This window comes from Pipra filicauda, unplaced genomic scaffold (genome assembly GCF_003945595.2).
Source record: "Pipra filicauda isolate LSUMZ 115617 unplaced genomic scaffold, ASM394559v2 scaffold10_size6260569_pilon, whole genome shotgun sequence".
Lineage (NCBI taxonomy): Eukaryota > Metazoa > Chordata > Aves > Passeriformes > Pipridae > Pipra > Pipra filicauda.
The window spans coordinates 2,532,922-2,546,095 of NW_024103541.1; the positions used below are offsets into that span (position 1 = coordinate 2,532,922).

The 13,174-nt window shown below is 38.2% G+C and overlaps 1 protein-coding gene and 1 long non-coding RNA gene across 2 annotated transcripts in view; one reads left to right on the forward strand and one right to left on the reverse strand.

Moving 5' to 3' along the window:
- The first annotated feature begins 101 nt into the window (after positions 1 to 101).
- On the forward strand, positions 102 to 7,950 carry LOC120323358. Its single transcript, XR_005563716.1, has 2 exons — positions 102 to 582; positions 7,668 to 7,950. It is a non-coding gene; the product is annotated as an uncharacterized LOC120323358 (long non-coding RNA).
- The window catches only part of HACD2 (3-hydroxyacyl-CoA dehydratase 2), a 25,904-nt gene continuing 17,505 nt past the window's right edge, over positions 4,776 to 13,174 (reverse strand). The window contains exons 6-7 of the mRNA XM_027714932.2: positions 12,660 to 12,838; positions 4,776 to 11,982 (exon numbers count right to left, since the gene is read on the reverse strand). Of these exons, the coding sequence (XP_027570733.1) occupies positions 11,900 to 11,982; positions 12,660 to 12,838 (262 nt within the window). The 3' untranslated portion in view covers positions 4,776 to 11,899. The remainder of the gene's footprint in view (positions 11,983 to 12,659; positions 12,839 to 13,174) is intronic.

Genomic DNA, 13,174 nt, shown 5'->3' on the forward strand with positions numbered 1-13,174 from the left:
CCCGCCAATGCGCGCGCCCGGGGGGCGGGGCGTCCTTAACCCCTTCGCCCCCCCGGGGCGCTTCCTGAGGGGATCCCGCGGGGTCCGTCCCAGGGGTGGGGTCCGTCCCAGGGACCGGGATCGGCTCCACGCTGGGAGGCGAACGGGGCTGTCTCCGTGTTCTGCCCCTGGGTTGTCGTGTAGGGGAAAGCTGCCTCCTGCTCGGGTTGACAGACGCGGCAACATCAAACACCGGTGACCAAACTGGTGAACAGAATAAACCGCAGAGAAACCTCCCTCCACCTCAGCACCTGTCACTGGACCTCCCTTAACAGAGCGACTGAGGCTGCAATACACACGCGGGCTTTTAGATTCGCCTTGTTTTTTCAAACACCTGAGCTACAGCCCACACGTCGGCCCGGCAGCGCTGTGACACCGATTCACTGGAGGGCATATTCCCTAACCTGGGGGGGGGCATGGTGAGGGGACCACGGCACTTCCCAGGAGGTTTCAAACCCCAGGCTCCTCCACAGTGTCCTTTCACGTGAACCGCTCTTTCTGTAGATGCAAGCGAGCTAATTAATGATTTACAGTGTTATGAAGGTAAGCATCATGTGTACTAAGAATAATATTGCTTGATGTTCTGCATCACGTTTTATTAAAAGCAAACTGTCAAATCAGATAACTGCTTCGCTTAAGTAGCTGAAACTGGTAATTGTCTAGATGTTTGTTCAAACACTGAAAATCCCTGCTCACAAGTAGTCCTTAGCAGTAGTAGTGCTGAAGCTGTGGTTATCAAGTGACAGAGATAAGCAAGGTTTGTAGAGAGGCTGTATTGGTGGTTACAGTTGGGAAAAAAAACAGATAAAGTTCCAAACACAAGCCCTTCACGTGTCCTTTACACGTGCAAGTAGCTCCACAAACTACAGCAACACAGGCCTTTGTGCATTTGCAAAACCATATGCTGAATTTTCAGCAGCTGCTTCCACAGAGCATCTTTTACTCACCAGGAGTGAGTAAAGATTTTAATTAAAAATTGCACACAACTATTATACCATGATGTTCACTTACATGGCATTTTCCTGCCAGATGCTACATACTGCAGCTGATCAAGACTGCATTCACAGTTTGCTTTCCACGAGGAGACATTTTTATATATAAATACCACTGTCTTTCAGATGGCATTTATCTTTTCTTGGGATATTATACGACACTGTCACTATCCATACGCTACTTTTCATCTACTCGAGTAGAACAAAACCCAAGAATTGTGTGGTCGGTTACTCTGGCTGCACAGTGCCTGAACTCTAGGGATGAAGACAGTGAAACGATTCTTCAGTGAGTCGTAAATTGGGATGAGTCTTTTTGTTTTGTACACAAAGTCCCATTTTGGAGTTCTTCTCTCAAAGCCAGGAGTAAAAGGTCTCACTTTTTCACAAAAATGTACAACTGTAAAAACAAGTAAAGAGAGAAAGGTGATGCACAACAACTTGATGTCTAAAATTCTGCTTGACAGAAAAATACTATGAAGGCATGTGTAAGAACCAAGCACATTCAACATCAACATCTTACTACATTTAGTTCTAGGTATCAACAAAGCATTGCTCAGGCCAAGTAATTTTAAGGTTCTCATGTTTCACCATTGAGACTAAGTCTTACTTAGCTTTTGCACCATGATAGCCTCTGGAAGCCTGAATCCTAGGCAGGATTCCAGGGTATAGTAAGCTGTAGCCCCTCCTCCAGAAAGTTTACATATACAGGTACCAGAGAAGAGTAGTTTCAATTCTAGAGTATCATACATGTTTCTTTTCACTATGTCATTGTTTGACCTATGAATAGTTTTACTTTTTTTCTAATGTTACAACAATTGATGCTGAAGCTGAAGACATTAAAGTTAGGGGTTTTTTTAAAAAAAATTCATTAGCCAAAAGGGAAAAAAGTTTTGTCCTTGCTGCAGAGGAAACCGAAAGTTTGTAACTTTAAAAACAGGTAAATATGAGGTGTCACATTTAAAGAAAGGTGCATTTGGAAGAGATTCTGCAGGCAATCCATAACTGGTGAAAACAGCAAGGATGCTGTATTAGAAGCTAAGAGTAGTGCCAACTAATCAGGTACTTCACACAATGAGGACATATATAGGGCTATGAAAAAGAAGATGTAAGATACTAAAAATATTAAATCTAATGCCTACTTCCAGGTGAACATGTTACTGGATCTCATATGTCAGAATGGTAGTAGAAAAAAGGTAATGAGTACAATACTGTAATACTAAGGATACAGATTATGGACATTTTACCTACACCTTTCTTTCTAATATGCAGTTTCTTCCAGCTCTGGGTCTTGTTTCTAATTCAGGAACCTGATTATAAATGGCAGTAAGGTATGACAAAACCACAGCATATCCTGAATGGCTGTAAACTCATTTAAAAATGCCTAACATTTATTACAAGAACATTCAAGGCAACATTACAAGGCAATTATTTTTTGTTAATAATTTATACATGGATATGAGCTACCTTTTCCTTTCACAACTTAGTTCAGCCATTTTCTGAAGAATGACTGCAAAGGACACATGATGAACTTCTGTATCTCAGTCCCAACATGGCTATTTACAAACAGTGATGACCTTAATCAATACAAGTGTGCTTTGTATTCTAAACTGTAAAATGAGAATATTTATTTGCTTTGTTCGTAGATCAACAAACACAAATATCACAAGACTGTGTAGTACCAAAACAGAGAAACTTATTATTCCTTCCTCAGAAAGGGTAATGTTCCACCTTCCAGTCTAGCCTAGCCTTCCCAAATTCTACTTGCCCCACTGTAAAAGCTTTTTTTTTTGGGGGGGGGAGGTGGGGCAGTGAGGGAGGAGCAGTTGGGCAAAATTTCATTCAGTACCTTCAATCATGTCTTGATCAAATTTTGGATTAAAATCGAACCCTGCTTCTTTTTCAAAAAGTATTTCTCTCATTAAAATACCTAAATGTAGGTAGGCACATAGAAGATTTAGAGAACACCAGCACAAAATCACTAGAATTATGTCAACTCCACAAGAACTTTCAAGAAGGCATGAGGGAAACAACAGAGAGCTACATGAAGCAGATCTGAACTTCTTCAACACACAAACAATTCACATGAATTCTGATTTCACGTGTAGCCTCATAAACTTGTATAAAAACATTTTTCACTTTATTATTATTACAACAGGTGCAGTAGATAAACATTAGCATTCTTTCTTTCCATTATTTACTTAAAATGAGGAATAACATCCAGTGACCTCAGAATACCCATGTGACATTTCCCTCTTCATGGCCTTCATGCACTACAAGATTTATGGACGTATTAAATCCAGAATTTTAAAATATCTATGCTCCCTAAATTAGTGACACTTTTATAAAACAGATTCTTGGCCCTTTCACTGACTATCTTTGCATAATCCAAAGCAGCCCTCTGAAACCCAGAGACAATCACACGATCCAACTTGGAGGCATGAAATACTTAAACTGAACGAGCTGCTATTGTAAATTCTCTTGCTACACCCCCCCCCCCCCAATAATCTGATGATTCACAAGGAATAGAACCAAAACTGAGAAAACTGAAAACACAAAACCACAGTGACTTAAAAAAATAAACAAAAAGCCCAACCCAAAACAACCTGACTCACAACTGACTTTTGGGGTTTTTTTAGGGGAAGGTACACAGAAGCCTAGCAAGACAAGGTGCTTACTGAATCAGGTTTATCAGCCTTTTCACAGCAGCACCCACAATATTTCATCCCAAACATAGAAATAAAATATATCTGCATGTCCATGCTGTGTAGTACAGGCAAAGCTGGGATGCAGATCTGTAACACATGCATGTGCATGTTTCCAATACAGGATTGTATCGTGGAATTCACCATAACACAAATAATTCATGTGGTCATTCACAGAGACTTCACATAATCCTGACAATAAGAAAAAAGCAGCCAAGGATTCCAGTTCTGGACAAAGAATGTGAACACAGCAGTTCATTTGTTACCTGTAGCACATCTACCTACTCAGCATTCAGCCTTGCTAGCTCACCTGTGGATAACAGCAAAGGACACGATAGGACAGGAATGTTTGTACCAAGTAGACGCCAGGAGCCTGTATGAAGCTCAGAGCAGAACATTTATGTTTTAGGCACATAAGCTACAGTTTTAAGCTATTTATCAAATACCTTTACACAAGCTGTAGCGAGGCTGTCTGAAGTCCCACTTACACAAGTAGTGTATTTATCTGCAGTGCAAGCCCAAATAGTTAAGGGGCACCAACAGTTAAGGTCACACATCCCTAAAGTACGTAATAGAACTTGTCATTATAGAACTGAGTACACCAGCAACTTATCAAATTCCACTACCCTGACACCCACAGTTAGTACACCTGAAACCAGGGCCCAGAGCCAGGCGGTTTTGTCCATCAAATTTGCCGTGAAAAAACCCAGACTGATACTTTACTAATGAAGGAACCTCAAGAGGGTGCATGGAAAAATGTTATTCTGTGCACATGACTAGCAAAATTTAGACTCAATTGTTTTCATCTTATTTTCTCAGTCCACCCCTCTCACTTACTTAGACATGAGATTAGCACCTGCTGTAGATGATCTAGAGCTAAACGCAGGCACAAGTTGGGGGAATTCCTCCGACACCTCTACCCTCCTTTCAAATGTTGCTAGTATTTTTTAGTGACTATAGTCCCAGTCAAGAACAGGTAAATCAGCCAGAAAAAACCCTGCCCAATCAGTTTTCATGAGAAAGTCAGGCTTGAATAAAAATATACAAAACCATACATTTTTTTATTGAAAAGTTATTCTGAGTTACACAGTTACAATGGAGAGATAACAATACATTGTACATCACATTTATTCCAAAGAATTCATATCATAGGGCTCCAATGATAGCTTATTCTGCAAACAAGTATCAGTTTAAAACATGTAACTAAGAATAACTAAATCATATGATTTTTAACAACAGTGGTCTGTAGTAGTTTTACATCTTTCTATCAGCAGTTTATTTCTTCAAAATCTGGCAAGGTTAGGCCTGATGTGTAATTATGCATCACCAGGAACCTGGAGCACAGCAGTCCATGAATGCTTACCTCTGCCCCTTTTTGAAAGCACCTGTAAACCTAGAGCAGGTTTCCACACATTCTTTGACTTGACAATACTTTCTGAAGAATAATTCAGTATTTTCAGATTGTACAGTTTAATTCTGGTAGGGTTAAACTGGTAATTTCCAGTCTTACTAAGTAAACCAACCAGCAATGTCTGACTTTCAATTTCACATCCATTTTCTTGCTGATGCAAGAAAGCTTTTTCCACTCTTCCAGCCTGCTGACAAAGTACTTTGTTTACTTAATTTAAATTGCACCAAAAAGCTGGGTAAGGAAACATATTTAATACTCTCAAACCAGCAACTTTCCCAGTAGTTTATACACAGGAACAGAGGACTAAAACAAAGCACTTAAGCCAGTGCATCCAGTTCCCCATAATCTTGTAATAAACACCTGGAGAAGAATAAAAGGAACTTCATGTCATCAGCGCACCAGACAAAACATTGCAGCATCTCCATTAAGTGCTGCTGTTCTCCCTTAAAAATAAACAAACAAAAAAAATCCAGCCAAAAACCCAAAGCCAGATAACAACACCCCACGCCCAACAACAACTACTACTGGATACCAAAAAGAAAAAGGAGGAAAGTTTTGTGTTTTGTCAATGCTTAAATATTCTTTGGGAAGCACAGTGGTAGAGCTCTGTATCCTCCAGTACCTCTCCTCTTCCATCTCATCTCTTTGACTGTCATTTAGCGGAGAAGACCAGCATTCAGTATCTTTTTCTTATCCAGTAAGTGAAGAGGTTGTCTTTTACCCAAAGAAACCTTTAACAGGCAAACTGATTTCATAAAAGCAACCTAGGGTTAGGCTGATTGGAAGGTTCTCCACTTCCTATATCCTCTCCACAACTGATATTTTCTGTAGGTGTGCTAGAAAAAAAACATAGGGCTGACCTTTAAATTGACATCAACTTACAACTAATTTTAAAGAAGATACCTGAAATGCCTCTATCTCTCTCTATATATTCTTCAGATTATCACTCTGTAGAATGAGACTAACCCACTGTATTACCCAAGAGGCTGAATGTAGATTACACAGTAAATATGATTCTGTGAGTTCAGCTGTTGGAATAAAGTTTTAATGTACCCTTGTTGCAAGTGATAACAGTTCACTGAAGACTGTGCAGACTGTCTGTAGCAGGAGTCAAAAAGACAGGAGAATGTGCAATTCAGTTGAATAGGCCTTTGCAAAAACTTCCACCAAAGACTTTCCCAATAATATCATCCTCATGTAGTACCAGGCAATGTCAAATTCTTATGTATAAACTATATGAAATAAATTTAATCTACAGAGAGGCAGTTTGCTGTGACACTGAGTTCGTACAACATGAGTTTGTACAACACATGGAAGTGTTTCTATGTATTGTGAATTATGCTTTTATAGTGGAATATTGAAATAATATGCATCTACTTAAACCACTAGAAAAATTAAGATATAATACTGACAGGAACATCTCTTTCCCTAATATTAGCACATTATCCATGTCAGCACATCAAAGAGAAAAACACACCTCTCACACTATTAATGCCCAATTAATTTGTGAAGACATAAAAAGGGCTTTAGGCTCTTTCCCATCTGTAAAGTATTATTCTGGAGATCAGAGATCAACAGTATTAAGAGTTTTAAATTTTCCACCCACATCTGAAATTCCAACTGTTTCAAAGGTAGCCTTCAGAAGCTTTATTAATTCCCTTACTACTTTTAGAAGTCTTCTGACAAGTGTGGAAGAGTATCTGTTTAGGAGATGGGAAGCAGAATTTAAAAGCTACTTGATATTGAGCCAAAGTCCCAAGCAGTTGGGTGGTTTGAATCAATCAATCCCAACTGTAGAAATGCTCAGTTCATACCAAATGAATCATACAGATATTCACATCTTTTTATTTTATACTCAGCACACCAGCACAGATTCTTCCTCAAGTCTTAATGTCAAGAACTGCCAGTGCTTTATTTAAGATGAGCCTTATGTACTATTGTGATATTAAATTGCTTGCAAACACAGAGTCCTTCTGCTGTTCATACTTTATAATGTTACCTTAGGGAACTAGAACTGTTTCCACACATACTGTTTTCAAAATGCAAAGAGGAAACCCAAATAACCAGCAGAAGTTATTCTAAGGCACGAACAGATCCCGGCACCACCACTCACGGAGTAACATTTCAAAGAGGAGTTTTTAATTACACAGCAGTGCTAAGTCACAGCCATCATGCGTAGGACATGTGCTGATGCTGGGCACGACAACATCAGTTCATCCCGGCTGCAATCAACAAAAAAATCACTGTAGTTGTGCAATCTTATGACAAGCATATGGCCAGAATAATAGCACTCACTCTGCAACTACTACTCAGTTCCTATTAGAGGATTATAACTCGTTATTCATAAGCACTAATGCCATCTAGACACAGTTTTTAAATCTCTCCCAGGAAGTGTTAAAAATGCTAAGAACGTTGCCGTGGTAGCAGACATATTATATTTAGTAGATGAACTCTGAAGTATTCCATTGCATTAGTTAAGCATTCCACTATATTTATAATACTCAAACGATTTTGTTTTTGTAGAAAACCATCAGCATCCAGACTACAAATGACAACAGGGGAACAAAGAGCTCACATTCTATTGAGGATCCTTCAGGAAGCTGTAAGTCTGAGTGCTGACACAGTTAATGTGTTGTTATGAGTACCTCTTCTGAAAGTGAAAGGCAGAGCTTTCATAACAGTATGAAGTTTCCTAATTCTTTTGCCTGAGCTCCAGAGTTACATGTGCTAAAAAAATCTTGTCAATTGCAAGGTACACGTTATATACAAATGAATAAAAATACAGTCCTAATTCACATTTATAAAATATCTGCTTTTGTTCCTTAAACAGTAACAGTACACCGTATTTTGTTCAGAATGATTTTATTTGGATTATAGCAATTAGTATCACTGATCAGTAGGCCAAGTCCAGGCAGAGAGCACAGAATCAATTTCACAAGGCAACAACACAGACTAGTATTTTAGCATACCAACCATTTCACTGCATTATCAAGTTGAAATATCTTTCAACCATGCATAAAAAGTCTATGCTTCATCTTTCAGAGCTCCAGGTAATATCAGATTCCTAAATATACAAAAAATACATTTAACTTATAATAATCTTAGTGAATCAGACTTATAAAATTACAATTTTATTCTTCACAACATAGAAAAAAATACAAAAATGACTGTATATAGTTTTCACCCAAATTTCACTGACATATACATCAAAATGCATGATTTGATGTATACTCATGAAAATTTTAAGCTGAAAAAGGTTTTCAAATGACACTGCAGATTGGTCCACACAAATGTCAACCTTCATTATGATAACAAAAAACCCCACCTTTAATAGAAACATCACATTGTGAAAAATTACAATTTATCTGCACTGTAACCTGCATTTTACTGTAATTTACAATATGAACATTTCTACAATTCCAGTTGTAAACTATACACTGGTAAGAGCCTTGGTCTTTTAGAGGGTAGTGACTAACTCAGACAAAGCCAGCATGGTAGAACATAAAGTGCTGTCAACTGAACCAGTGCACACAACAGAGACACCAAAGCAGAGAACGCCTGCTGGTTTGGATATGCTGATAGAGAACATGCAAGCTAAGTAAATAGTCTGTGGGGAAAATAAAACCCTCTACATTTGTGACAAACAGTACCAATCAAAGCTTCTGTTACAGAGTTCACACAAATCACATTACCACTTCAGTGACAGATGAGGGGAAATTTCTTATTTTATGAGGAAAAACCCCACATGTGTGACCAAAGTCAATAGGAACAACCCAAAGAGGATTAGGGCATCACACTACAGTTCTCACTCAAGATCACCTTCCAGTGATTTCCATGGAAGATAAACTTGAAAAAGCACTGCAAGATGAAGTGCTGAATTTTTGTACATACTAACTGCATGTTCATACTTCAGAATATAATTTATAAATCAACTTTGCTGATATACGAGCAAAGCAATTTCTTTTAAAAGTCTGCAGTTTATTTGCATTTGTGTGGTAAATTAATATTTTCAGTTAAAGTAAATATTCCGTGATAAAGCTTATTCAGTAAAGGTGTTGGTTGTACAAATTTCCTCCCTACTGGCAGCACGCTCTGCTTTTCCATGGTGCCAGTGCTATCTGATTGTACTGTACACAGATCTGGACTATATCTTTCTCATCAGCAGAGCCAGCAGTTTGTTTCATATTGGAGTATTACACAGCCATTTTTTTTCCTCCAAATTGGACCAACAAATTTGAAACCAAATCTTTTATTTGGGCCCAGAAATCAAATTAAGAAAGTTCAGGAGCTGAGCATCGACAATATCCAATAACCTAAGTACATCAGGAAATCAGATCTTTTAGATGGCATCCTTCAGAAATACTGACATCACTTTCTTTAACAGCAAGTATAAGCAAAAGATGTTTTGTTCGGAGGTGGAAATTTACACTTTCAAACAGTTCAGTATAATGTAACATTTCTCAGATGACTACAACAAAGCACATAACCTAATGCAGAAATTAACTGAACTGTTGCATCTTCGAATCCAAAACCAGTCTGAGGCTGTATATGGCCACAGTAAGAGAATCACAGAATTGTTTAGGTTGGAAAAGACCTCCAAGGTCATCAAGTCCAACCTAACACTGCAAAGTCCCACTAAACCATGTCCTTAAGCACCACATCTACACTTCTTTTAAATACCTCCAGGGATGGTGACTCCACCACTTCCCTGGACAGCTTGTTCCAGTGCTTGACAACCCTTCTGATGAAGAAATTTTTCCTAATATCCAATCTAAACCTTCCTTGGTGCAACATGAGGCACTTTTCTCTTGTCCTATCACTTGTAACTTGGGAGGAAAGACCAACACCCACCTTGGTACAGCCTCTTGTATTTTTGAATAGTCAATAATAGGCTCCAAAGTGTTTAAAATAGAAGCAAAGATTATTATTGTTTCTTACCCTCTCTCTGCTTATTATAGCCCTGTTTGTGTCTAAACAGGAAGTGTGCTATATACTGAGAATTAGGAAAATTCAGACCTTTTGATGGAATCAAAGAAAATTACTGAAAAATGCAAAGTTTTTTAAAAAATATAGCTCTGACAAGCATAAACCTAAATAATTGTAAATTCAGCTCTTCCCAAGTGCTAGAAAAGAAAGCCTGTGCCCTCAGTACTTACTGGCAGTGTTTAGGGAGAGCTGGGATGTGTTGAGCACATCCAGGGGGAGGTGCTGGCAGGCACAGCACGAGCCCAGTAGTGCAGGTAGCATGGTACGGGTCACACCTCATTTATGCACCAAATCATAATGTTATAAGAGGGAAGCCAGAGAAGCCCACGTGGTGGTGTCTAGTGACCCTGACTGGGTTCACACAACACTATTGGGCTATCAATTCCTAACAGAGCAAAGGCCATAACCTACATTTCCTTTTGTCTTTGCTTGGGTATCTGTTCATTTCCCTGCTCCCTTTGCCCCTTCCATTCCCTACCCTTTTGGCCCCGTCAAAAGTTTCTTAATAACCTGGGGCACTTCTCACACAGCATTAGTGCTTTCTGCCTCACTACAAGGCTTTCTTGTTCTCTGTTTTACCTTCCCAAGGGAAAGCTAAGCCAGAGAACCCAGAGGAAGCACCGAGGAAAATATAACTTTGTGTTCTTCCACTCTTCCAAGAGAACAGATGACGAAAGGCTTGTCCAGTCTGCAAAAGCAGCATGTAACACATGAGATAATCTGTTTTCAAAAGAGCAGCTTATGACTTTGCAACACTTCAGAAGTTGAGTGCCTGGAACTGCCTGCTTGAATGTGCCACAGTGATACACACCAGTCACTTAAGAAAAGTTAGGCTGAGAAACAAGGCCCCCAGATAATTCCACAGCAGACCAAATAGTCCTCCGCACTGAAAGATGAGTATCACTGACAGTGATTAAAGATGATAATTTAAGTAAAAAAGGGAGAACTGCACACATTTCTGGTGACTTGCCTCCTTATCTTGTTTAGATTCATTACCGGTATCACTAGAAATATTATAGTTAGTATTAATTTAAATTTTTTTTAATATGTAAAAAAGTATCCAGGGATGCAGTAATTAAAAGGAGTTTTAATGTTTCAGATAAGCATTACAGCCTCTGAATTAACATTTGCATTTGTGTACTCAGCTTAAACAAGATCTTCAGAGAACACACTCTGGTCAGACACTGTACTGTTTAAATTCCTTAAGAACTACATTCCCCTCATTTCCTGTAATTGGTTTCTTGTTCTTGTTCCCGTCACCTTTTAAATACACAACCTACCTTTCTAAATTCAAACACTTTGGCCAGATTACATTCTCCACTGAAGTCTCTGACATTATCCTGAAATAATCCAGAGCATATTGTTTGCTTTCACAGCAATACATACAGTTTCTGGCATGCAGTCAAGCACTTAAAAAAAAGAGGTATTGGTAATATAATCCCAATTCAGGCATTTAGTGGGTACAACTTCATCACTCATACTGCAACCTTCAGGCATTTAATAATAAATGAAAATCATTTAGCACATCATTTAAGGAAAATGTTAACTGCCAAGCCATATAAAGTTTAAAAGTTTTCTGAAGCACTGTAAGCTGAAAATATTTCAATGTTTTACACTTGGTATTTCAGTGGAATCAGATTTATTGGTTATTCTTGCTAAATTATTGGTCTTTTACCTCTGACTTATCTTGGTATATTCTTTACAAATGTGCTGGGTATTGAAAAACTGCAGCATTTTGATGTTTGAAAAGTTCTGAAAAAGTGTTGGAATTACTCCGACTTCCTATGTTCTTCAGTGTGGGAGAGTACCTTTCGCCTCTGGTGTAGCATATGAAAATACAGCTGAGGAAAGACTGAAGAGAAAACAGATTCAGGTCAATAAAGTTTGAAGCGAGGTTTGCAAGTCAATGTGAGATGCAGATTCACACAGCCAAGGTCACTAGTTCTCCATTAAAAGAGAACATGCTTATCCACTTTTTGCTCAAGTTATCTATTGCCTTTTACACTTTAAAGAAGTGGTATGATTCTTAGGCTTCAGGTATTATCTATTTTTGCTAGAGCAATCACATTTTTAATGAAATGCAAAATGCCATATTTAACTCTGCCTGTACAAGTAGATGACACGCACACAACAGAAAGAAAAATGATTGCAGGGAGGAAAAAGCCTTTCCAAAAGCATGAAATTTCCAAATTTGTTTCATTTCTTGCAATTCTAGTGTTGCTTTTTCAGAATATATGTCATTTTATATGAACTGGTGCCTCTTTTCTCTCTCTGTCCTCCACGCAAAGCCTTTTCTCCTCTTGTTTCTAAGATTACATTACACAGTCTGTTTGCAGAACAACAAAGTAGGGGACGGAACATAAACAGCAAAAGCTAAAATTTCCATGAGGCATTCAACCTTTGTGAACCGTACAAAAATTAAACAAGGTCATCAACAGCCTAAATCAGTTATATGTATGTTAATCCCACAATTATTAGCTTTTCCATTACAGCTAGTAATACTAAAAAACCTAACGAATTCATACTTACTTGGAATGTAAGAGATCATAACCAGGATCAAGAATGTATAGTAGTCAAAAGAGAAATTGTACTTGTTAGGTAAACTAATGGAATACAAGCCAGACTGCCTGACGAAGGGTAATGCAGCATATATTGTGAGTAATTCGCCTGAGACTCCCATTGGATACAATACTATAAACAAAGTGTACCTAGAATAAAACATTTACAGAAAGAATTAAAAGTTACAACAAACTCTGACAAAGTATTTGTTAAATGATATTATGGATATTCAAATTTTAAATTCTCCACTCAGTATTTATTTTCCTTAGTTCTTATTTGATTAGAGCATGGCAAGGTGTGAACGTTATTTCAAGATAAGTGTCCAAATCAGCAAATAGTGTGAAATATATAAAGATTACCTTTGAGAATCTAAATACTATCTGTAAAACTATTCTCTCCCCCCCCCCCAAATTTACTACTTTCATTTGGTGGAATGTCATTATACTACTCTTTGGTGGAGGTCATTATACTACTGAAAAGGGTGC